Here is a 27,377-nt window from a genome sequence, read left to right on the forward strand (position 1 = left end):
CCCTGCAATTAGGCTCAAAGCATTCTGGTTGGTTGAAGCCATCCAATCAGTGTGCTCTGACAGGTAAATGAAGATACTGACAGGTAAGTCTCTACATTTACCTGTCACAGCACTCTGATTGGTTAGCTTGAAATCCAGCCAATCAGAGTGCTCTGTGTCATTTTATACAGCGTGGGAAAGTTCTTTGTAATTTTCCCACACTGTGTTATTTGACTCATAACAACACTCTGATTGGTTAATTGAAAGTAACTAATCAGAGAGTTATGAGTCAAATTAGAGAGTGATCTACTAAGCAGCTGCAAGAGAAGTCTCGAAGTTCGAAATACCGAAGTCCCGAATTTCGGAATGCCGAACCGAAAATGATCCCCATGCACATCCCTAGAGCATATATTTACTGTTAAGTCATATACTAATCTAGTGTTTACTCTGTTGCACTATTGTGTTTTCTTCTCTCTTTCTTTTATATGCATATGAGAAACTACTACTCCAAGTCCATATAGAGGGGTACGTTTAACATACTGTAAGCGCTGTACTCGCACTTTGATGTTTTAAGTTGGTGGCACATCACCTAAACATTGCCATATTTTGCTTTATATATATATGTAAGTGGGTTATCACAGCTTCTGACTTTTTAACAAGCCACTCAATTTTATATTAAGCGCCATTATATACACACTTCACCAAAACAACTTTAGTTTTACTAAGTAGTTTTGGTGTATCGATTATGACCCTGCAGTCTCACTGCTCCAGTTTGTACTAGTTAGGATTTAAATCACTTTGTTTATGCAGCCCTAGCCACATCTCCTTTGCCTGTAATTCACATAGTCTCCCTACACACGTCATTTAAAGGGAGATTTAATGTTTACATTTTATTTATTGCAGAGTACTTTTCATTTAGAATGTCTTATCTACTACTGTCTTAACAGCCTGCAAGAACCTTGTGAGTGATTAAAGTTTAGTTGATGGAACAGAAAAACAGGGCTTAAGGCATTCAGACCACTTTATCTCACTGAAGTGGTCTGGGTGCACTGTTCCTGTCCCCTTAACCCTGCAACGTTGTTTACATTGCAAAGGTAAGAGTGCCTCTATGGGCGCTCAATAGAGGACGTGAAACTACGCTGGACGTCCTCGAGCTTTGCATGAGGACTTCTTGCACCTGGCAAATCTTCCATAGTAAAGCTTTTATTAATTTTCCTATGGAAAAGGCTAATGCGCACACTGTCATCAGAGGAGACAAGGACAGAGACGAGGGACCTCAACAATGGAACAAGTAAATGGTGGTGGGTGGACCCTGCAGCGTTAGGAATACATCTTTCTATGCCTAACACTACTATGTTCCTTTAAGATTGCAAGTCCTACACTACTAGCCAGGACTCAGCACTGCAGGAGTACATAACACTCTTACCAGTGCTGAATTTCTAATTAGCAGGGCTAACTTTTCACTCGCCAATGACTAGTGGTGAAAACCATGTTGTCATCCTAATTTTGCTGCAGGGTATCCTCCTGCACATTCGGAAAGGGTCACTCGGAGCACCATAACCACTTACAGATCATAATATTTGTAAATGTAGTGATAGACTGTTATTTTTTCTTTAAGATTTTAACTTATCTCTGCATGCTACTGTTATGGGCAAATGCAAATATTACAAGTTTTAGAATGAAATGTTGTATTTCTTAAACTGTGTACTTTGTCTTTAAGAGATATTGTAAACTGACAAGGTGTTAGAAATGGAACATATTGTTTTTCATAGATGTTTCTTTAAGCAATAACCTCAGTGCATAATATGTTTGCGCCATTTTGTCCCAGACGAATTACAATAACAATAATGCATAAACAAGCTTCAAGGCTATCCTACGACTCTTTCAGTACACAATATACTGTGGTAACCCCAAGTTAATGGAACTTCCCCAAATCCGGGAATCTCCCACGACTGTGCACTTACGTCTTAGTATAAACAACAGATAAGCTATTCAGACTTTAAGATGCCATCTTGAACTAAGTCAGGAAAATTTCCATGACGTATGCACCCTTTAGTTATGGCCTTGTATCTTTGCCAAACTAAGGGAGGTCCTAAATTGATTTAAAGTAGACAAGTTACTTTTTCATATATGAACTACAGTGACCGTAAAATGGAGATACTTAAGGTATAAATAGGTGTACTTTTTAAATGTTAAGACACAGAGGAGAGACTTGGAGACAGACGCTGCTCCATCTTAAAATGACTGAGAGGCTGACATGATGACATGTTCAGAAGGGTATGTTAACCTACTAATGATATTTGCAAGCATTTAATTTCATCTTATAAACTCTGCTATAATGGATTTTATATGTCTATATTTATATTTTTATATAATAAATATCTAAAAGACAAAACTATTGCTTCCAAGACAATCCTTATTTTATATTGTATTCTCAATTATTTACATATGTTAAATAGAGGATCTCTTACTAACTATATAACATTATGGCTAAGATATCTGTATGGTTAGCCCTGCTAAGTTCTATGCTTTAAGACATTATAGAGGTAAATAAGGGAACCGCCCACGGTTACACTACAAGCACATAAATATAAACCATAATTTGCTGCACAATGGGTGTATGCACATCTATGATAAGGCCGTGCATGGCACACACAAATATTAGCTAAACACTGTATCCATACACTGGCCGTTTAGTAACCAGTAGTGAAATGGCATCCATTCCCACCTTTTCAGATCATGGATTATGGAGTCCCCTAAGGCTGACGCTCTTTGCCTATCAGCAACCACTAGTCTGCTGCTTCCTGTTTGTAGCCTTGGATTCAAATGGAAGTGGAGAGGCAGCTCTGTTGGACGCCAGAGTGAAGACGTTGGGGTTATATTGTTCAACGATTTAACCTATGAAGCTAAGCCGGCGCTCAGGAACATCTCACACCATAACAACTTCATTCTGGTAAATTGGTTTGGTGTCCAGAGTGTCCATTGAATAAAGGAAATAGAGGATTCTCTGCCACCCAGAGTGCATCCCTTATGTTTGTTGCGTCATAATGAAGGGCTGTAAATACACTGTGGCAAATTGCTTCGAAGTTGGCTCTTTTGGAGTCCGTTCAGCAGCACCAAATGGGTTAACCACAATTAAAGGGACACTATAGTCACCAGAACAACTACAGCTTATTGTATTTGTTCTGGTGAGTATAATCACTACCTTTAAGCTTTTTGCAGTAAACACTGTTTTTTCAGAGAAATGGCAGTGTTTAAATTACAGCCTAGGGATACCTCCACTGGCCACACCTCTTATGGCTACTAGAGGTGCTTACTGGGGCAGTGCTGCAGTGTGGCTGACATTCAGTGTCTCCACCCTATGTATGGAGACATTGAACTTTCCTCATAGAGATTCATTGATTCAATACATCCCTACGAGGAGATGCGGATTGGCCAGGGCTGTGTTTGGTTTGTGCTGTCTCTGCCCCTGATCTGCCTCCTTGACAATCGCAGCCAATTATATGTGAAAGCATTGTGATTGGCTCAGAACGACACTTCTAAAGATGTCAGCCAAGCAGGCAGATCATGGGCAGAGCCAGCCGCAGCAAACTGAAATAAAAGTAAGATTTTGCTAGGTTTAGGGGAGCAAGGAAGGGCCAGATGGTGTTTTTAACACTATAGGGTCAGGAATACAAAATTCCTGACCCTATAGTGTTTCTTTAAGTCTCTCTAAAACTGTATGCAGTGAATGAACATAGTCAAATCCTCCTATACCTAGTGCTTACAGACCATCATTGCTCTGAGAAACTAAATTCTGTGTCAATGTGTATCCACGTGACTGACATGTCTGTTTATTGTGACTACGTTGGCAGCTAATGGCACATCAGAAGCAAAACCAGTTCATTCAGAAATACCCAAACTAGAACCAAGTTCGGTACATCAACCAATGCCATTTAATTGTTTCCCATGTGAATACCCATTTAAAGCCTAAACACTTCAAATAACAGGAGTCAAACAAACAAGTTTGTTTTAATATAAAGATAAACGTTTGTGCAGAAGGTAGACAGAAAACTCAAGGGAAAAAAAAACTTAAAAGTTAAACAAAAAAAAAATTCATTTTTCTTCCACATAAAAAACTTTTTTTTCACATCTTATTTTATTTAACATTTTGAACATTTTTCATTTTTTATTTTATTATTTTTTTTCCTTTTTCTTTAACCTCGAAATTAAAAAAAACAAAACTTCAAACTGAAAACTTCTCTGGTTGTTGTTGCTGGTGTGTTGAGGTGTGGAAACTGCAAGTCCCGTGGGGTAAGAGTGGGGGAGAAAGGAGATTGCAGTTTTCTAGTGGTTAGAGGAAAATAAAAAGGGGGGAGAAACAGGAATTCTGTGGCTGGTGAATAATAAAAATGAGATACGGTTGTATATACCCCAAAAACATAGGGCTGTTTATAGACTGCAGAGTTTCATGGGCTGGCATGATGTTCCTGGTCAATTTTTTTTTAGAGATGTTTTTTCGACGACTCCTTCAAAACGAGGCTTAAACCCCCAACTCCACAAAAAACCCTAATCGACACTCTGCCATTAAATATGGTTTCACTAGGTAAACCGAGCCATTCTTTTAAACAGTGTTCATAGGAATCTACAAAATGTTCCCACTTAATATTAACACTTTTCAACTTTTTCTTTAAATTAAAATTTGTAGATAAAAGCAAAACGTGTAAAAATATAAAATGTTTTCGTCTCAACTGACCGATTTTAGACAAACTTTTAACCTGCTGATTTCATCCTAAATAACACTATAAAACTGCAGACTAAACCAGATTATTTCTCATTTTTTTAAAGGCAGAATGCTTTTGGGGTGCAAATTAGGATAGCGGGGATAGGAGTTAATGTGCCCGTATATTTCCTGTGTATGAAGTGGATTTCATTGTTTCACCTCCCCGATTTTAGCATGTCTTTCCCACTCCCCCCTCCCAGCACCCACACACAGTGTTAGAGTACGTCTGTCTCATATAAAAGTTTGTATCAGTTCGTCCTCAATCCAGTGGGTGGGAGTAGAGAGCCGTCCAGAGGCACAAAGTTACAGTGGAAGTGAGGAGGGGTATTAAGATGTCCACATGGGTGTATCTTCAGCTCCCTTACACCCCTCTGCACACCACTTGTCTTCTCTCTTAAAGAGATAGTATTGCAGGGAAGTACAGAATAGTGATGCACTACCGTGAAAGTAAGATGTAGAAAATGAAAGAGGGAAAAATGAAGGGAAACGTAAGAAAACAGAGTGGAAAAAGGTTGAGAATAGAGGGAGAACGAGAAGAAAAGAGGGTAAGAGAGAAGGCTGTGCATGAGCTGGTGAGTCTCTGTATCTGCCACTCCGGTGCTGTCGGAGTGGGTCAGGGAGAGTGTGTGGAGGGGCTGCTGTGGGTAGAACTGGGTGACAGGCTAGGGCTGCAGCTTCCTGGTGGTACAGGAGTAGAAGGTTTCGCACTGGGGGACCCCCCTCCCAAGGTGTCCAGCCCCTCAGAGTTCTCCAGCATCTCCTGAATGAGAGGAGGCATGGATCCTGGTATCTCCATCTTCAGGGTAATTACACGCTCAGCACCTGCAAAACAGGAACACAATTTCAAATAATGACTTTCTGGACTTTTACAGAAGCAAATAGGCATTAATGGACATCCTAAGAGGGGTAAGGCAAACTTTGGCACTCTACATGTTGTGGACTACATCTCTCATAATACTAGCAAAGCATCGGGGGACATATAGTCCATAGTATCTGGAGTGGTGAAGTTTACATAACCCTAACATAGAGAATCCTTTTTGTGACATGTCTTCTAGTCTTACTTACCCTTGGCACTGATGCTCCGCAGGTCAGTGATCTTCATTAACATTTTGGGGAACATGTGTGGTTTTTTGGGTCGTCTTTTCCTAACATAGATCTTTAATGCTTCCAGTAAAGGTTCCTGCAGCTTGTCCACTTTGTCTGGCTGTTCCAGGTCCTGCCGGTCTGAGGACAGATACTTTGAATCACTATACAGTGTAGTGCACATTTTACGTAAAAAGAGTCAAGGTGACACATTGAATTCATCAGGCTTTAAGTCACAAACTCCCAAACACATCTACATATGTAGCTCTAACACACTTTTGGTTAAGACAATGGGAAAATCTACTGTTTTTGTTGTTTTGTCTGGCTGTTGAATCAAACTCTTTTACTATTTGTAGATCAATTTATGTAATAAAGAAAAAATAACTGCAATACAGTATGAATTGGTTTAAGGGTAAAAGCAGTGCTATCCTGCACATGACCACTGGGTGTCACTACATGAATGCATAATAAAGTGTTGCCTTCTTAAAATATGGTTAAGGCTATATCACAAAGCCGCACGCACCATTTACAAAGAAAGAAAGAAAGAAGCACAGAGACAAAGATATTCACTTAAGTGAGAATTCATGTGAATATCAAATGTAAGCCTAAACTAGCCATTCTGGAAGCATATCTCACTATTTTGGCCTTAACTTTGAAACTAAATCGGAATTTTAACCTTGATAGTGGGCAAAGATAATTCCCAAATATTAGACCCCCTGCATCTTTTACCTCCACAGATGAGACATATGGCGCTCAGTAGGCCCGTTTCCGCGTCATCCATTTCTAGCGGTAGCAGCTGGTTGGCAAAAGCGAAGACTAAGTCGGTGAGGGGCCCAAACCCAGCATTGTGCATCTGCGTGCGGTTTAAGGTCAGTCCATCTGAGAATGTCATGGTGTCCTGATCAGGGGTGTAGCGTGTGCAAATTCGCAGGATCTGTGCTCCGCGGAAGAAATAAAAATAAACACATGAGACCAGGCCGGGTTTTTAATTTCGATAAGACAAACAGTGTGCAAAAATTCAAAAAATTATGAAAAAAAAAAGATATTCAAGAAAAGTCGAATGTATGTATTTCTATAACTTGACATTGCCTAAAGTATCCGACATATACGGGATAATTCAATAAAGTACGAACTGTTGGAAGTTCAAAGAAAATTTTGAATACTAGATTAAACTAGACAAACTGGAAACAAATTGCAGTGAATCAAAAAGCCAATTAAAAACTTCAGAGTAAAATTGCCAAACTACAAATACAGCAGGCTTGGAGAATTTTCCCTGCCAAGTATTGGCCGAAATTGTTCAACTCTGTTTATTTACAGTTAGTTATATTTCAACGGTTCAGATCTCCGTCGATGGAGCATTTGTAGGGTTAACTGTGATGAACTTTGCTTTGTGTTAAGTAAGGATGTGAACTTTTTTTTATCTTTAGCACATGTAGCAATTTGGCAAGATTAGCAGCAGCCCAGTTCTATTTAAAGATGTGCGTGATAAGGCAGGGTGGGGATCTGTGTAAGATGACAGGGAACAAGAGCTGTCAAAAACAAAACAAAACAAACAAAAAAAAAAAAAACACAGGGAAATATCTGGGCATGAAATAAAAATACGGAGATGATGGAGGTGGAATATCAGCGCTGCATGACGAAAAGGATGTGGGTATAATGATGTTAATCAGCTGCAGTACTGGGAGTGACAGATCGTGTCTTACTAGATAACTACCGCTAACCATCAGCATGTAAAACACATGTACACTAAAATAAAAATAACGATGACAATTTCCTGTGCTGTATTTTGCCGTGTCTATGTTTATATAAAATATTATAAAAACAGCAGAGGAATAACTTTGCTTTGAGACTCAAATGCTCCCATACAGACTCCACGCCCTGTTGTCCTTCTTCATGAAACTTTCAGAATATTTGATGCATGAGTGTATCACAGAGCTCCACAACATTAAAACTCACAGTAATGTGCGACGTGTACAAGTATATTACAGGACTCCACAGGAATCACATTTACAGTAATGCGAGGTGTGTATGAGTCTATCACAGAGCTCCACAAGGAACAATATAGTCTTAAAAATACAAACATCTATTCCTAATGCTATAGTTCTCCCCTACCTATTTAGGAATCCTCCTCCCTGTGAAGATTTCAAAGATGGGTATTGCTTACATTTTCCTTGCTATGCTGATCTTGCGGTGGCAACTCTGCCTCTATGGCTGTGATGATCAAGACTGATGATCTCAGCCAATCCAATTTTCTCCACAGGAAAGCATTGGAAGGCTAGTGCATGCACAGCATCATACTGCTCTCAGAGTAGTATTTGAATGAGAATGGGGCCTGACTCTGTTTTATATTGCAGGGTTTAAATGAAATAGCCACTGCACCCAGACCACTTTATTGAGATAAAGTGGTCTGGGTGTCATTATTGATCCTTTAAAGACATAAGGATATAGGATTAGACACACTGATGCAAAATCTTTAGAGACCAGTGCACATGGGCTTAAAGGGACACTGTAGGCACCCAGAGCACTTAGTCCTGCAATGTTAAACATTGCAGTTCTAAGTCTGCCCTATATGGCTGTGTAACAGGACAGCCACTGGGAGTGCTTCCAGAATCCAAACCGACCTTTTGTCGGTTATCTTACGCTGAACGTCCTCATGGACCTCCAGCGTCAGATTTTCCCCATAGTAAAGGATTGAATAATGCTTTTCTATGGGGAGGTCTAATGCGCGAGCGCGGCCATTGCCGCGCATGCGCATTAGGTCTCCCCCACAGGCTGACGTCAGCGGGGGAGGAGCATGGGCGGAGCCTGACGCAACGCAGAGGAACATCGGTGCTGGTGTTTTAACCCCTTCACCCCCATGGGAGGGGGGGACCTATTAAACCTATAGTGCCAGGAAAACGGGTTTGTTTTCCTGGCACTATAGGATCCCTTTAACATTTCAAAATGAAATATGCGAGAAAACCCGTGAGCTACCATAAACTATGTGCAGCCTGTATGTCTGCATTACAGAGTTTCATAGCAATAAACGTCACAGCAATGTGCAGTGCGAATAAGTGAATCGCACAGCGCCACTCCAGTAAAACGCACGATAATACGTTTTACTTATCAATGTATCACAGAGCTCCACACCAATAAAAGAGATAGTGATGAGCAGTGTGTATAGGTCAGTGTATCGCAGACCAAAACAGTCCACAACAACAGAACTCACAGTAATGAGTGTATACAGTTATTCTTCATAGGACTGGACATTTGAACAGCTCGGAAGCATGATACAGGTATTAAACAAACCCAATGTGAGGTTTCCCTGGTCACCAGCTGACCAGCAAAAGTAATAGGAGATTTTCCCAGATGAGTCAGAGAGTGGATTGGTTCCAAAATATTGAGTAACACTCAGTACATGGTAGCTGAGTCGGTACAGTCCCAAAGACAGCTGACAGGGCTTAGGCTCTGAGACACTGAGGAGTCACTTAAATGGCATCAAACTGCTGATGGACAGGGAACAGAAACATGTGAAGGGAGCCAGTACATAAATGGTTAAATCAAACCCCTGTGGTTCTTGTAAATAGACATTGGAACAAAGCCAACTCCAGATCTATAATTCTAGCTTTTGTAGGGACTTTACCTCATCCCATAATGAATGGGTTGGTTCACTCAAGGTAGAAACGCGCAGTAACCCTCACAGCACGCCGATCACATCCAGTTTGTTAAAACCCAGTAGTACACATAAACGTAGGGCAGAGTTATCATTTGTTTAGAATTCGTATTATAGGATCTCTCCCCGGGCACGGCTAATGCTATTTGAATGGCAGTAGTTGAATCTCCGTGTGTCTGGCTTCATAAATACCTGTGTCATGGTCTGTATGGATCACTAGAGAAAGAGGGCCAAAAAATACAGACGCACCAACTACAACTCCCATCATTCTTGGCAACCTTGAGGCTGGCAAAGCACCATGAAAGCTGAACTCCACAACAGCTTTGCAGAAATCTAAAGTAAGGACAATTGGGCTACATGCTTCCAGATTAACCGCTGCAGGGCTGCAGTCGGAATTTTTGTAATAACAATATAATGTAAAGGACTGGTATAGGAAACAGATGTCGTTCCAGCTCCCTCATGGTCTGGTCGTTTTCCTTCATCTGTGTCTCGGTTCCTGACCTCTGCTTACCACGAGTGCTCAGGAAGGATGTCACATCAATAAAACAGGAGCTCTCGAGGGCAAAGGCATCACCTTTAGTCTTTACCCGGGCTTTCTAACTGAGTCACAGCTACACCAGCCCCGAGCATCTGGTTTCCTTATATCAACTCGGCTACAGTCACAGTCAGGCCGTAATTTTTGTGGGTACTCACTAGCACTGAGCACATACACTTCCCTTAAAAATAGATTTGATGTGACTCATCACAATATATTTCTGTGAAAGTGTTCATCCAAAAATATAGCAGCTGTTAACAGGTAATAAGAATATATAGTATAATGGTGTAGATACCACGTGAGTCATCTATTTCAGCCCATCTTCCATGAGTTACAGACACGAACGTTCTGGTGCTTGAAGACGGACTGCTGGGTTAAAAATAGGCAGACCGGGGGGCGGAGCTTGGCAGCCAAGCTGAGCGGCTGCACACTAGACGAGCTCCGGGCTAAAGTGAGCAAAAACTCGACAAAAAGCCTGTAAACGACCCACTCCATGCCTGATTTTGAGCCCCAGAGACAGGGGTCCACCGCTACAGCGATGCACAATCAGGTCTTTGGCCAGAATCGGCGGTTGCGGCCGTGGGACCAACAATGCACAACATGGCAGAAGTCACCCAGCACCTGGGCCACTGCTGCCCTCACTATCGGAGCGGATTGATCGTCTGCTCGCTGCTTTTTGGGCCAGGCTCTCTACCCGCAGGTGCACCTCGGTTGAAACCCTACCGACTGCAACCCCACGAAACTCCGAGCAGCAGCCTGTGACTCTGGGACGGGCCTCAGGAGAGAACTGGAAAGCGGGAAGAAGGAGACGGGCAGGTAGACGACAGCCCCAGTACCTTAATCGCTGACCAGGGGTGAATCACTCAATGCCTCAACGTGGACTCACCACGTGGTCACCCCTTCAGCGCCCCTTACCTCGCCAATTTGCTTAACGAAGGGGAAGAGTGAGGTACCCACAAGGAGGAAAGCACCAGGGCCACCTCCGGTCTAGCCCAAACCCCCTACACGCTACAGGGAATGATCCGAAAATGCTACATACCTCTGTGCAAACACCCACATGGAACACCCGCACGCTGCCTCCCTGGGAAGCCTGGAAGCAATCTCCATGGACCGAAGGGGTCCACGGACTCGCTCCCTGCCCAGCACCAACCTTGCCACCCACAGGGATCGGATGAATGGAGAAAAGGGCCCCCAGAACATGAAAGGCACACACTGACAGACACTATTTACCTGTGGCAACACTACCCGAGCGACCCGTGATACATGATTAAGGCTTAATTTAAGTGTTATGTTTTTCTCTTTTCACGTTTCCCTAACCATACTCTTTAGAAATCTGTATCTGACGCAAACTTACATAGACTGTAATCCATCATACTTAAACCATGTTAAATTCTAGCTCTGTGTTAATAGTGAGCATGTTACGTTAACCCCTTTCAGCTAGTCTAGCCTGTGTTTAACGGCTTGCAGTTTGTCAGCCCACTTTGATGAAGTATAAATGGTAACCCCTCTTAGATAAGCAATGTCATGTACCTCAGCATACTCTTAAGCGTAATTAACTTTATCACATGCATGTCTAGCGTACAATATTTAATACGACTACTAATGTTACAAAGCCTGTTATTTTACAGTTAACCAATAAGCCTGTTTAACCTTTAACGAACACTCGACTTGTATTAGCCTGTTAGAATCATACCAAATAGACAAAGCGTGTTCTCAATCTTACGTTTAACTATTAATATGCCTAAATACTTTAGCATGTTATATCATATAAGCAATGTTTACTAGCCTGTTATATTCATTTTTAACAAAACAATGTGCAAATGTAAAAAGCCACGAACATGTCTGCATGAACCTGCCTGTGTCTGCTGTCGTGGCTACACGGGCCTGCATGTAAAATCTTTTGCACCAAAAATAAAGAATTTAAAAAAATAAACAAAAAATAGGCAGACCATTAGGAAACACAGCAGAACATTTTTAAGCTTCAGTATATGATAGTCAACTTTTTTTTCTTACACCAACAATACATTTTTTTTTTTATATGTGTAAAAAAGTGTAAATAAATATTCAGCAAGGATATGCCGATTTACTCTCTAAAAAAACCCACAAGAAAGGTATTCAATCACCCTAAGACATTAGGAATCTCCACACACAGGGACACTGTGAATGGAACTCATGGGCTGTAAAGAGACGGCGGTCCCTGTGTAGTCAGTCTACAACCCTATCTTCAGGAGGTAAAAATAAACTGGTTTAGATAAATACTACCAATGGACCATCCTGTAACTCACGGCTAGAAACTACACGGTGAACAAAATTATCATGAAATGGGAATAAATGTATACGGTACTCACAAGGATGTCCAGGCAGGCGGCTTTAAGTAGGGTGATCTGATCGGCAATGGTTAGAGTGGTGAATCCCGGCAACTGTTTGGCAAACTCCACCGTCTTGATGATGCATTTTGTGGACAGCTCGCTGAATTTGTCCCAAAGGTCAACATCCAGGGAGACTCGCTGCTCCGAGCTGAAATTCTAGAAGAAGATAATTGATAATTAGCTTACCGGAGAGAGCAATGGTGTCGTAAATGCTGAAAGTGACAGAAGTGCTTCTACAGTAGTATAATTAGGGGTGCTCAAACTGTATGTTAGTGGGGTGCTACTTGCTAAACAGGTGTGTTGCAGCACGTGATTGCAGCTACAGATATGTGTTTGCAAATAAATTTGGGGTGACACAGGCATTGTTGTTCATTAGTATATAAGGTACATACAAAGACTGGCAGACATGTGACTTGTTACATTGACTCTAATAGGGTAAGAGTAAACTCTGTAGGCATCTTGTATGGTTTTTGATTTGGAGAAATGCAGAACCCACTGCAGAGTACTAACGCACTATGTATCATACATCATCGCTGTGTGTACAATCCAAGCAGGGTGGGACTTAGCGATTCAATACTGAGAAACAATGAAGGTGGGAGGGAACTAATGAACCCATTAGAGGTAACAGTGCATATGGGGAGGACAATAACCAAAGTATTAGCACTATAGGTACAAAGGAGGAGAAGTGGACAGGACACGTTATATTTTATTAGCTTAGTAGGTATTATGCAGTACATCTCAGCACTATCTGCAGTGTACTAGCTCAGAGAAGGGTACTAATTAACGCGTTCCTTTGTAAGATATCCTAAATTGCATAACGTGCTTAATTGACCCACAAGGTTCATTGTAGGATTGATGGCACATACTATGGTTTCTGTATAAGCCATAGAAGAGGGCAGCCAGTATAGCGTTTTTGCTAATTTTAGGTCAAAATCGCTGAACTGGACACATCTCCAAACTCAGCCATTTCCAAGCCTGACTATTGTGGTTCAATTTTACAGAGTTGTTCAGGGTTCGTGGTTTAGTGATTCATTTGATAGCCCAGTTTATTAGCTCCGAAGATAAGAATGATCATTAATAAATATAATTAGGAACCATTATCATCACAGCAGCACTGTACAATAGGTAGAATAAAAGTGCTGAAGACAAAATACAGGGGCACATTACGAATACAGCAAATTACTGTTTGCAGTAATTAGATTGGGAGGTAAAACGCGTGGGGTGGGGGGAAATCTAGTTATACTGTATTGGCTGTGAAGTTAAAATGCCATGTGTGGCGGTATAGTTTATCAGGTATCCACAAAAAATAAGGAGGGGATAGTGAGTATAGATTATTAACTATGAAGACAAAATGTAGAGGGGGTACAGACTATAGCATATAACATATTAAGACAAAATGTAGAGGGGGTATGGACTATAGCATATTAACTTAAAAGACAAAATGTAGAGGGGGTATGGACTATAGCATATTAACTTTGAAGACAGAATGTAGAGGGGTTATGGACTATAGAATATTAACTATGAACATAAAACGTGGATGAGGTATTGACTATAGATTATGAACTATGAAGATAAAATATGGAATGGGCATTGACTATAGATTATTAGCTCTAAAGATACAATGTGAAAAGCATATTAACTATAGTTTACTTGTTATAAAGATAAAATGTGGACAGATTATGGACTATAATTTCTTTGTTATAAAGATAAAATATAATTTAATCTTCATAGTTTATTAGCTGTGAAGTTAAAATGTGGAAGGGGGTATTGGCCATAGTTTATTAGTTATGTAGGTAAAATGTGGAGGGGGTACAGATAATAGTTTATTAGCTATGAAGGTAAAATATCCTTACTTCAGTAGTGGGGAAAGTGATGGAAACCATGTTAAAGGATAGGATTGTTGAACATCTAAAAACACATGGATTTCAAGACCAGAGACAACATGGGTTTACTTCAGGGAGATCATGCCAAACTAATCTTATTGATTTTTTTGATTGGGTAACTAAAACTATAGATCAGGGTGGTGTAGTAGACATTGCTTACCTAGATTTCAGTAAGGCTTTTGACACTGTTGCACATAGAAGGCTTATCAATAAACTACAATCTTTGAGTTTGGATTCCAATATTGTTGAATGGGTAAGGCAGTGGCTGAGTGACAGGCAACAGAGGGTTGTAGTCAATGGAGTATATTCAAAGCTTGGGCTTGTCACCAGTGGGGTACCTCAGGGATCTGTACTTGGACCCATTCTCTTTAATATTTTTATTAGTGATATTGCAGAAGGTCTTGATGGTAAGGTGTGTCTTTTTGCGGATGATACTAAGATATGTAACAGGGTTGATGTTCCAGGAGGGATAAGCCAAATGGAAAATGATTTAGGTAAACTAGAAAAATGGTCAGAGTTGTGGCAACTGACATTTAATGTGGATAAGTGCAAGATAATGCATCTTGGACGTAAAAACCCAAGGGCAGAGTACAGAATATTTGATAGAGTCCTAACCTCAACATCTGACGAAAGGGATTTAGGGGTGATTATTTCTGATGACTTAAAGGTAGGCAGACAATGTAATAGAGCAGCAGGAAATGCTAGCAGAATGCTTGGTTGTATAGGGAGAGGTATTAGCAGTAGAAAGAGGGAAGTGCTCATGCCATTGTACAGAACACTGGTGAGACCTCACTTGGAGTACTGTACACAGTACTGGAGACCCTATCTTCAGAAGGATATTGATACCTTAGAGAGAGTTCAAAGAAGGGCTACTAAACTGGTTCATGGATTGCAGGATAAAACTTACCAGGAAAGGTTAAAGGATCTTAACATGTATAGCTTGGAGGAAAGACGAGACAGGGGGGATATGATAGAAACATTTAAATACCTAAAGGGAATCAACACAGTAAAGGAGGAGACTATATTTAAAAGAAGAAAAACTACCACAACAAGAGGACATAGTCTTAAATTAGAGGGACAAAGGTTTAAAAATAATATCAGGAAGTATTACTTTACTGAGAGGGTAGTGGATGCATGGAATAGCCTTCCAGCTGAAGTGGTAGAGGTTAACACAGTAAAGGAGTTTAAGCATGCGTGGGATAGGCATAAGGCTATCCTAACTATAAGATAAGGCCAGGGACTAATGAAAGTATTTAGAAAACTGGGCAGACTAGATGGCCGAATGGTTCTTATCTGCCGTCACATTCTATGTTTCTATGTTTCTATATGGAGGAGGTACTGACTATAGTTTATTCAATATGGAGGAGGAGGAATTGACTATGTTTATTCAATATGGAGGAGGAATTGACTATGAAAATAAAAATGTGAGGGGGTACAGACAATAGTTTATTAGCTATAGAGGTAAAATGTGGAAGCGGGCTGTAGAATATTAACTATTGAGGTAAAATGTGTAGGGGGTACAGAAAACGGTTTATTAGCTATAGAGGTAAAATGTGGAAGCGGGCTGTAGTATATTAGCTATTGAGGTAAAATGTGTAAGGGGTAAAGAAAATAGTTTATTAGCTATAGAGGTAAAATGTGGAAGTGGGCATTGGCCGTAGTTGATTAGTTATGGAGGTAAAATGTGGAGGGAGTACAGACAATAGTTTATTAGCTATTGAGGTAAAATGTGGAGGGGGTACAGACAATAGTTTATTAGCTATTGAGGTAAAATGTGAAGGGGGTACAGACAATAGTTTATTATCTATTGAGGTAAAATGTGGAGGGGGTACAGACAATAGTTTATTAGCTATTGAGGTAAAATGTTGAGGGGGTACAGACAATAGTTTATTAGCTATTGTCGTAAAATGTTGGGCCGGTACAGACAATAGTTTATTAGCTATTGATTTAAAATGTTGAGGGGGTACAGACAATAGTTTATTAGCTATGGAGGTAAAATATGGAGTGGTATTGACTATAGTTTATTAAATATAGAAGGGGAATTATTTGTAGTTTATTAGCTAATTAGGTAATTGTGGAGTGGGTATCGACCATAGTTTATTATCTATAAGGATAAAATGTTGATGGAGTTACTGACATAGATATGAAGTTAAAAGGTGTGCAGGAAAGACAGCAGTGTGTTCGTTTCAGATAATGCTAAGGGACATTTAACTTGAGTCTATTATGTAGGAAAGGTGATGGACAGACGGGCACTCACTGTAGTGTATTTGCCCAGCTGGCACAGTGCGGGAAAGGTCTCCTGGTGGGCTTTGCGCACTTTCTCTATCAGATCTTCAGTCTCTGGGCTGAGTACATAGTTCTCTGCCAATTCAGGTTTTGGAGGCTCCTTTTTCTTCTTGTTGCGGTCATTTCTTACGGCTGATAAGAGGAAGAAACAGCATTAGAGCTCCCTGATACTGATAAAAGCAGCTTGTGACAAATGGTTATACGAGAACACAATGTCTTCACTGGCAATAAATAATCTCAGAGCACAGATGGGAGCCGGGCATTCTAAACCGGCTCTCAGGAGAACTGCCTTCACCACACTGTGTGCCTCTCTATGGCAATCACTGCTAATACTTTCATGCAATTTGCGTCTGTGATTATTACAGTAGGGGGGAGGGAAAAGGCTCGATCACCGACCATCAAAGCTACAATTAAATGTTATATTCCTAACAAAGTACTGAGCTGCAATTAAAGGAATTTTATGGAGTACTTTACAGCGCGGGGGTCCACAGCACGACTCCTTGACAACCGCTGGCAGGCCAAGATTTGGGGACAATGCGCTCTTAAAAGAGACTGGCAGGGTTGTTTATAGCAGGGCAGGTCAAAAGGTTGATCAATAGCCAGCTGTTGTAGGACTACAACTCCCACGATGCACGGTAGCAGCGGTTTTAAAACAGCAGAGAAGCTACCTTTTGATCATTCTTGGTAAACGGGTTGCTTGTGAAAGAAGCAGACCATCATGCTAGCAAAACAAGACCTCTGAATGGTGTGAGGACCACAAGGGGCTTGCAATCAAATAGTCGTGTAAAGGGAACCCATAGTTCCAAAAATAACAATTGTTTTTTCGGGACTATAGGTGTCCTTCTGTGCATCCGCTTTTCCTTAAAAAAAAAAAAAAAAAAAGTTTAATAAAGATTACTTACCTCCTTTACATTGCTGGTGTGCCTCCGCTGCAGCCAATCGCTCCACCTTCGAAGACGTCAGCACTCCTGATGACAACTGGGGTCTCCTCCAATCTTTTGCTTCTCATAGAGAAACAATGGATTGGAAATACACATGAGCAACAAACCACTGCGCTCCTCTTATCAAATGTTTCTATTAGTAGCGTTTGATTCCAGGACTGAGTTTTATTCAGTTCTGGAAGAGGAAGCGTATTTTATAGAAGCTGCAGCGTTAACATTGCAGGTTTAAAATGACAGGACCATCACATTGAGATAGAGTGGTCTGGGTGACTTTAGTGGTCATTTAATGCCATATAGAGTGAATTCTTCTAAAAGGTACATTGATTATTCACAAAAAAATTGTGGTGATCTGTAAACAAAGATGGATATTGCTCCAAGTCTACCATTTTAACTTACAGGGACACTATAGTCACCAAACCAACTTTAATGAAGCAGTTTTTTGACTGACACAGCCTGCATGAAAAAAAATGGTTTCCTTTTTAATCAGATGTAACTTACTGTAAAAGTTTTTATCTCCTGCTCTGTAAATTGAACTTTAATTACATACAGGAGGCTCCTGCAGGGTCCAGCTATTAACAGAGCAAGAGATAAGAAATTCGAAATTAAACAGAATTTGCAATAAAGGAATTGTAAACATTACATGACTCTTTACAGGAAGTGTTTAGGAAGGCTGTGTAAGTCACATGCAGGGAGGTGTGACTAGGGCTGCATAAACACAGTGATTACATTTCTAAATGGCAGAGAATTGAGTCGTGAGACTACAGGGGCATGATCTATACACCAAAACTGTTTCATTGTGTTAAAGTTGTTTTGGTGACTAAATTGACCCTTTAAATACAGTAAGTTGGGTCAATTCATCACAACTTGCCGTTTAGAAAATATGCCCACAGATTGGTTGAATTTTGAGAAATGTACTCTTTGTAGAAGAAAAAGGTTGCTGTGATGCATGAATTAATGTGACAAAGCATGCCTTTAGGCAATGTATAATATTTGTGTAGATTCTTCCAGTGCTTTGATTTCTGATCTATTAATACATGCACAGAAATATACACACACACTTGGCCACTCTGCTGTTATACAATACAAAGGAGTAGTAAAACACTGGCATATATATATCTGTGCTCGCTTCTGTAAACAGCCGTGCAGGATGTGTTAAAGCATTTTAAAGCAAGGTAATAATGAATAAATTGCCGTCTGTCTACATGAGATGAAGTATCGAAGCAGATGTCACTAGACATTCAGCACTGGGTGCAACAGAGGGGGCGAATGGGCACAGCTGGTGAGACAAGGGGGATTCACTCAGCAAAAAAACACTTTGTATTGGGCAAACCTGCTATACACCTCTTGGTGTGTTACTACTCCCATCATCCTCTGCTAGATGAACACAACAGATTTTGCAGATCATCCCTAATCTGCAATATGCACATAAAAAGCCCCCAAGAAATTCTCTTAGTGGCCATGAAACCAGAATACTGTGTGTCAAATAGTTCATTAATTCATTGGACGAGTGAGGCTGACGTAAGAATTCAATTATTTTCATAGATTAGGTAGTTATATGCATTATATCTGCTTTGCTAAATAAATATTACAATAAAGGAGTTTTCATTGTAAAGAGAATGCCTTGTTTGCTATCAAGCTACTGTCCATCAATACATTTCTTGGAATGTGTTATAGTCTTACTAAATGGATACTCCAAGCGTCGTAATCAAAATGTCTAGATGTAGTAGTTATAGTGCTAAGAGGATACGGCAGTCGGTCTCATTTTTGTCAAACCATTTTAACGTTAATCTACACGTATTAGGCTAAGTAGTGATGTAAAGGTCACTCACATTCTTTGGACATGCCAACCTCGAAGCATTTCTGTAGCCGACAGTACTGGCAGCGGTTCCGCGTCACCTTGTTTATGATGCAGTTCTTATCTCTGTGGCATGTGTACACCATGTTTTTCTGTATACTGCGACGGAAAAAGCCCTATGGAAAAGCAAGAATACACTAGATCAATTACATATAGGGATGGAAATTACAACATCAGTTACGCAAATGATTATCACTAGGGGATTAGGTCAACCAAAATGTCAGTAATGTCCTCCATCAGCTTGCCACACTTTGATTTACCACCTATAAGAGGCTCTGCCACGCTTGGGTCTTTGCACAGTTTGCAAAGACCCCCGATGGTGACATCACCACTTGGGGACAGGGGAAGATAGATTTTATGTACCTAAACCTGTCCATCACGGGCGCTACCACCCTGTTCTGCCCGATCCTCTTAAGGACGTAAGCAATGTACACTGAGCTCTATGGAGGATCACGCAAGACCACGGGATTCTCCATAGAAAGATTGTTTTATCCCTACAGCCGTCACTGGTGACAGCTGGTGGAAATGACAAACTTGACAAAAGTTAGGTCCGCCTTTTGTTAAGCGGAGGAAAAATAATGAGACAGAGAAGTCCGTACATTGTCTTAGTATATCTTTTGATTGCGTTAGAATTTCAGAGAAATTCCAACACAGCCCATGTAGGTATTTCAGACAACACTCAGTTTGGAGGAGGGGGTGACAGAGTGGCTTTAAAATAAAAGGTCACTTTCATTTCCAGGCCACTTGGAAATTTGGAGGGGTATAAAGACGTATCAAACTCCAATCGAGGTAGTCATATTTTTATACTGAGATTAATTTACTTTTTTTTTTAACACAAGTCTTTTTATTCCAACTTAGAGACCCAGTAATTTAAGAATTGTACATTTTCTTGGCAGGATTTGATGACATTTAAACACCTCCTCCTATAACAAAGATCATTTTAGCAAGTGCGCGTCTTGTGCATTCTACACAAATCATTAGACGAGTACTGTAAGACGTTAAGGAGGAAAAAAAATGATGTGGATTTATCTCATAATTTAATTCCATAAAGCTACTTATCATGAAACGAGGCGCTAAACCCCAATCTCCTATCAGTTCATGCATCATGCAACACAGCAGAAGTAAAAGTGCACTCAAGACAACAAATTTATACAGGCCTAAGAAAATACATCAACGGCTACATTCGCTGTAATCTCAAAATAAGGAATTATGGGCTGTGTAGAAGTATTAAAGCTTTAAGATTGTTGCCTGAAACACTTTATTGGATTTTTGGATTTAAAGATGTTTTATTAGCAGGAAAGAGCAAAGAAACCCTTCTAGAAATGAAACAATAAACAGTGAACTACAGTGTAGTCAATGATTAAGTGCCTGATTGGCGTAAAACGCGTCAGACAAGGTGTTTGTTTGTTGTGGTTTTTGGTGCTATGCTTCCTTTCTACATTTCTGCAGAGATTACAAGTTTATAAAATATATAAAAGATTTCAGACAATTTCCTGCGGTGTAGTTATTTAATCAATCAGATTTCAGAGAACGTTTATGTGAAATGTCAACTCTGCTACTTTATAAACATAAAGGCAACGAGCAAGAAACTGCATAGAATTCCAAAAAGGGCACAATAGACTTTAGGCACAGTCGGAAAACCAACACAATATCAAGTGAAAATTAGAACAATCCTGCGCATGTGTGTGTGCTTTTTTTTTTTTGTCAGCACGCAGCAATGTTTTGGCAAGCTCTAAATATACAATTTTGGTCTAACCACTGCATTTTAATTATCATCTCACACTTAAATGTCAAAGTTTTTTTTTTACTTTTACATTTTTTTTCTACTAAACCTGTACAATAGTATGTTGATATCTAGGTATAATCTACAATTTCTCCAGTGCGGATATATTTGATTCATATAACCTATATTCTAGGAACTGCAGTCTTCCATTCCAACAATTTTTTTTTATTTTGTTTGCTTCGCAGGTTTCATGAAAATGGCCCACTCTACACGTGGCCACCATCTTTATTCTTCCTACTGGCATGCCAGAAGGCACAACACCGTGAGAGGGCCAAATGAAGATCTATGGGATATCCCACGAAACTGTTGAGTCCCTACTTTAATGGTGAGGGTGCTTCCGCACTCTGTCTCCATAGAAGAAGCTGTCCAGACAGAAGCAATTAAAAACATGTTTAAAATATTTCTAATATTTGTTTTACTACTAGTTATTATAATGTCTGCAAAAGTTCACTGCAGAGCAAAATATATTTGCTAAGAATTTTAGGGATGACAAAAAAGGTAGATCTAAGCTATTTCACAACTACAACTCAAACAATAAAAATGTATATGTAAGATAAAAAAAATATTACACATTGTAGAACTCTACACTCTACTTATATGTACACACATATTTCTTCTTGTGATCATTCCCCTTTAATTCTCTAGTCCGTCGGCAGTCCCAGCATAGCTCTGTTTTTTTGTGTGTGTTGGGTCAATGTCCTGAAGGAATGTGAATTTCCTCTGAGGTTTTTGAGACCCCCCAAAAAAGGTTTCTGCAATTATTTCTCTGCACTAGCCTTTCTACCCTGTTCCGTGACAATCTCCCAGGCTATGCCGAGAAGAATCTCTACCATAGATAAGATAGGGTGCCAGCAAGAGGGAGATGTGCACGCCTGATCTTGTGTCAGAATTTAGAACAAAGAGGAAAATGATTGGTCTCTGTTGACCACAAACTATTTTCCCGCATGTTACCATCTATGTATATTTTAACTCTTTATGTGAAATTTTAAGTCGTTTTTATCTTTATTTATTTTTTACATACACTTTATTTCACAAAGAATATATTACCTTTCAAAACTTGATGAAAGGATAATTATATAAGAAAAATAGTGTTAAGGTGACAGTTGTCCTTTGATACAGGAACATACACCCAGTTATATAGGTCCTCTCCAGGAAAAAGAATTAAAGAGGGTTAACAGAGGGTGTCAACGCGTTAATAGGGGCATTGTGGGGTAAAGGGGATATATAAAATTCTCACAAGAATCAAATCGCCCAATTCATCAACCTCTCAATTATTTATAAAACTAGATCTGAATTGAACTTTCTCCTATAAATCAAAATGCACACTGAATGCAAATTATTGTACATTAATGTACATTCAATGTTTCTTTTGTTTGCTGCAATGGTTTTAGATTGCCTTTATAATTATGTAAAGTCTAACTTGGCAAATTCCTTCTGTACATGTAGGTACTAATAAATTATTCAAGTAATAAAACCACTGTATGTATATATTTGTCAGCATAACGTAACACCCTAAAAGGGTAGAGAGCTGGCGTACCTTGCAGCCTTCGCATGCGCTGACTCCATAGTGATACCCTGAGCTCTTGTCCTGACAAACGAAACAGGGTTTGTAAATTCTGGGCAGAGGTGGCGGCGAGGGGGGGCTGGGTACGATCTCCTCCGAACTGGTACTCTGAGTCTCAATCGCTGAAAAAGAAGAAGAAAAAAAGTGTAAATTGCATGTCTGCATCCTGCCCTCTCCCATTATAAACATTTACAAATCAATGTTAAGCATGCCAATAACGCTAGTAGTATTTAAGAAGCACTCTTTACAGCATAAAGCATTTTTTTCTTTGGGGATATTCGAAATCTTGGCTTACAACAGCTGCAGTTCTAGTGTCTGCAGATAACTTTCCCTTCTTACCCAACACAGACTTTGTAATGAGCTGTGCTACAGCTCATTGGGAAGTCTTTGCAAGTCAGGTGTTCTAGGTAATAGCTTGCCTCTTGAGCAGTTCCGTGGGGTTATACTACCAGGAAGTAACAGCTGGGAATGTGTAACGAGGTTTGTTTATAAAGGTCTTTTCCTGCATCTACGCCATTTCTCTGTGACCCAAATAGGTTTGTGAGTGGGTAATGTAATCCGTTGCCTGAGCTTAAAAAGCTATAATATTCTGGCACTCATTTTAAAGGGGGAAAACACAAGTCTCATGGGAGACCTTCCTGAGATTTGTCCCAGTAGGGGTTTATTCTGCCCCTTCCTACCACCGTTAATCTCGTCGTAACCATGAATGGACACCTGTGATAAGGTGAGATAGAATTTAGCAGCACTACAGAAACACCTCTGTCTAGTCAAAGGAATTCTGCCCTTGAAGGCCACGACGTTTTGAGAATTTTTCTCTTCCGCGTTCTAAACATTGTATGTCACCGGGCAATGTATTTTTAGGATATGACAAACCAGCAAGAAGATGTTTGTTATCTTGAAAAGTCCAACAGCAAATGGCACACAATGTGCCTTAGAGGCAGTAGGTGCGTTGCCAAAAATGAATTTCTCTGCAGACTGTAGATTATGATTGAAATGCCTTGTGGCTTTCCTCCCTCCTGAAGAGTCGGCAGCACGACAGAAGATGTACGCTGTAAAAAGAAGCACTTCTCTTCTTGTGATACGATTATTTATTTATAAAGCAAATGCATGCTCTGCAGGGCTTTTAAGTCAGGGAAAAATCTCTTCACAGCCACTAATAGTCAATAAGTAGCGTTATTAACGCATTACTGCTATGAAGCTTTTGTCACCTAAAGCTTCAATGAGCATCCTGGGTCTTTATGGTTCCAACAAACAGCTGGAAGGTCAGTCAGCTGGTGGCTCTGGGTAAAATGTAGAGTATTTAAAGTCCTAGGTTAATCAAATGTAAACAGTTTCAGGATCTTTTCACATGCGGACATGTTTGATTAGCACAAGGGGTTAACGACCACAAACACGTCCTTCTATAGTCATGTGATTATATGTTGAAAACTCAAAATATGGTTGAGTGCTGTGAAATTTAGAAAATTGCTCATCGTACGCAGTTAAGCTTTACGAAAGAGCAGAACACCATCTGACTTATGCTGAAGGCTTTGTGGACAGAAACGCACTAATCTCCACAAGTGGTGGACTTATCTGAAAGACTGTATTTTGGGAGAGAATCAAGGCCTTCCGCCAGGATATTTCACATGGAACTTTTGATCTGAACCCGTGTCTTCCTATTAGCGATGCCCATAGATGGTCTCGCATTTCACAACCAAAAACTGTTTAATAAGGTGACGTTGGTGTCCAGATAAGCCTGAGACACATGGTTCTGACAATGCATGAGTTTGTTTTTAAAGTTAAAGATGGTCCATTAATGCCATCTCTAGCGTTATATCTGAATGTCCCTAGCAAAGTCCTTCCTATTTTAGTCTTGATGTAGGCATCATCCCGTGGTGGACTACATCCACCACCTCTCCCCTTCTCCTTTTTACTCTTTACTCAGCCTTGATTTAGCAGGAAAAATTGTCGTTCTGGGTACATATCATTATTGCACTGTATTTGTACCTGTGAGTTATTAAATATAAAGAATTGAAAAAGAAAAAAAAAATCTACACACAAAATCTAAGGCAGGTGTGTGGGATTCAGGGCTGGAATTACGATTACCTATAATACATTGCTTTGAAGGTTTATACTTACTATACTGGGCACCCATACACAATTTCTATAGTTTGATTACATACAGTTATTAAATCCATCTTCCATATACACTCTCAGCCTATCACTGGCCACCAGACTATACTGCAGCTGCAGGACAGAGTAAGCAAGCAGTGTCAAGCGCTAATTTGGGGTTAAACCATGCAAAAGCGTTCAACCTCTTTGCACATGTATGTCCCCATAAATGAGCTTAAGATGTTTGGAGTGTTCCCTTAACCGGCTTAATGACAGTAGGACGTGCCATTGTGTCCTACAAAGTTTGGTCTTTAATGCACGTCCTCAAATTCTAGTTTGAGCAAGGCTAAATACCTACTTACAATATGAAAACCCAGGTATTATTGGAAAACTGGAGATCCCCTCCTTTCAGTTGGGGCCATATTTAGTGGCCTCAAAATGACTGATGAGCTGTATGCAGCACTCAAAGTCACCGGCACTTTATATGGGATTTAAATCCCTGCGGTTTGAACTTGTTGTCAGCAGGGTTAAATCTTTGCTCACATTGTGTAGATCCAGATATCAGTCAATACCCGGGCTTCCCTCTGTGAGCAGGGAACAAATGTAGTGGTCCTACACTGACAGAGGAGCTGTCTGCAGCATTTAAAGTGAGCACTGCATACATCCATTTAAATCCCCACAGATAAGCGATCGCTTGGTTTAGGTGAGGGGTTAGGGTAAGGTAAGGGTTAATGCTGGGTTATGGCTAATGCTGTTTCATCCGGATTAAAGTTAGGGTAGGTGTAAGCACAGGGTTAGGGATTGGCTTGGTTTAGGGATAGTGGTGAGGGGTTGGTATACAGTTAGTGGTAACTAGTAAAAATGTACTTTAGAGTTAGCGTACGCACAGGGTTATGGATTCGCTTGGTTTAAGGATGGTGGGGATTGGTATAGGGTTAGCGTTAACTACCAAAAATTTACTTTAGATCTTAGACGAATGAGGCACTTAATCAGGACTGATATGTGAATTTACATTTTATCTAGTTGCACTTGATGCATATAATTTTTTATAAGCAAAAACATGAAGAAAAATGATTTTAGTTTTGGGTATACATATAGGATATTAAAAGAAAAAACTTTAATGTCCTTTAAAGAAAAAAAAAAATACATAATAAGTATGGTTGCATTTAAAGATACACCCTTAAACTAAAGCGGAATAAACAAAGCCACAATTCTAGGTTTTGTTTTGGGTCAGAACTTGGGGCCTCCTCGCTTTATTCCAGGTCTGTACACATATCCACTATGACAATGGACAAAAATATAGGGTAGACGTTCGAGGACAGTGACCTGTAATGCAGGTCAGCCTACAGTTCCCAAACTCTACAATCTGCCTCGCAGTACCAATGTTTGGATTCTGCTTTCTATTAGTGCCAATGTGTATAAAAGTCTTCTGACTCTAGCTGCTGAGTTCCTGGAATCCGAATCTCCATGTGGTATATATCTGAAATTCTTACCTAAAACTCTTTGAAACATTTCTCTGGAAATATTCGAGAACAAACCTCCTTTCCAAAACAGAGAGGAAAAAAACCAACACAATATTCACGGCGGATTCCTCTACCCAGAGATCCATAGGAGCCCAAGGTTATGCTGAAGCGGGGGTGCCCAAAAGGTAGATTCTCAGTTGTTGCAGAGCTAAAAGTACCACGTTATGCCCACAGTGTAAATAATAACATATATATGTTTTAGGTTGAAAAACACATGAATTAAGTTAAAGGATAACTAAAGCTTAATGTAGTTGTTCTGGTGTCTATAGTCAGTCCCTGAAGGCTTTTTAATGTAAACACTGTCTTTTTAGAGAAAAGGAAAAGTTTACATGGCAGAGTTTACATTGCTGTCTAGGAACACCTCCAGTGACTGTCACTCAAATGGCCACTAAAGGTGCTTCCTGGGTCAGTGCTGCAGCTTCTCCATGCTATGCATGGAGGTGCTGAACTTTTCCTATAGAGATGCATTGATTCAAGCAGAATTGACAATCGTTCCTATGGGAAAGCATTGGATTGGCCGATATAGTACAATCCGATGATGTCAGCCAAGGGGATGGAATGGGGGTAGGGCCTGCACTGGAAATAAGGTGATTTTTATGCTTATTTAGAGGGCTCCAGGAGGTTAAATAGTGTTTTTAACACTACAGAGTCAGAACTACACGTAAGTGTTCCTGACCCTGTAGTGTCCCTTTAAAATAATAACTAGAAAACTAGAAATTATGCAAACACCCTACTTCCATTAAGTACACTCCAAGCAGGAATTCACAAATTTTTCTTCCATTTCCTGCATGCATCTGAAATGAGTTCTCATTTAATCAGTAAATGACTGCTGGTCACTTTCTAGAGAACTGGTCAACCTATCCCTTAGGCCGCGGTGTATGGCTACAGCTTCTGGGAGTAGGAATTCAATTGTCAGCTTTATGCAATAGAAACAGCTGATTCTCAACTGCAAGAACAGGAATTCCCAAAAAGGGAAAAACACATCAGGACAATAGGAGGGGGTAGCAGGACAATATTATGAAATTGGAAAAAGAAAAAAAGAACATAACTGAACTGTAATCTAACCCACAC

The 27,377-nt window shown here is 40.1% G+C and overlaps 1 protein-coding gene across 5 annotated transcripts in view; it reads right to left on the reverse strand.

Annotated features, from left to right (window-relative positions):
- Window positions 1–3,891: 3,891 nt before the first annotated feature.
- The window catches only part of RARA (retinoic acid receptor alpha), a 114,346-nt gene continuing 90,860 nt past the window's right edge, over window positions 3,892–27,377 (reverse strand). For all 5 annotated transcript variants that reach the window (XM_063459074.1, XM_063459075.1, XM_063459071.1 and 2 more), the window contains 7 exons: window positions 22,666–22,814; window positions 19,320–19,461; window positions 16,521–16,681; window positions 12,360–12,536; window positions 6,554–6,758; window positions 5,807–5,965; window positions 3,892–5,563 (listed from right to left, as the gene is read on the reverse strand). In XM_063459074.1, the coding sequence (XP_063315144.1) occupies window positions 5,355–5,563; window positions 5,807–5,965; window positions 6,554–6,758; window positions 12,360–12,536; window positions 16,521–16,681; window positions 19,320–19,461; window positions 22,666–22,814 (1,202 nt within the window). In that variant the 3' untranslated portion in view covers window positions 3,892–5,354. The remainder of the gene's footprint in view (window positions 5,564–5,806; window positions 5,966–6,553; window positions 6,759–12,359; window positions 12,537–16,520; window positions 16,682–19,319; window positions 19,462–22,665; window positions 22,815–27,377) is intronic.

Source organism: Pelobates fuscus, chromosome 6, assembly GCF_036172605.1.
Source record: "Pelobates fuscus isolate aPelFus1 chromosome 6, aPelFus1.pri, whole genome shotgun sequence".
In the NCBI taxonomy this organism is placed as follows: domain Eukaryota; kingdom Metazoa; phylum Chordata; class Amphibia; order Anura; family Pelobatidae; genus Pelobates; species Pelobates fuscus.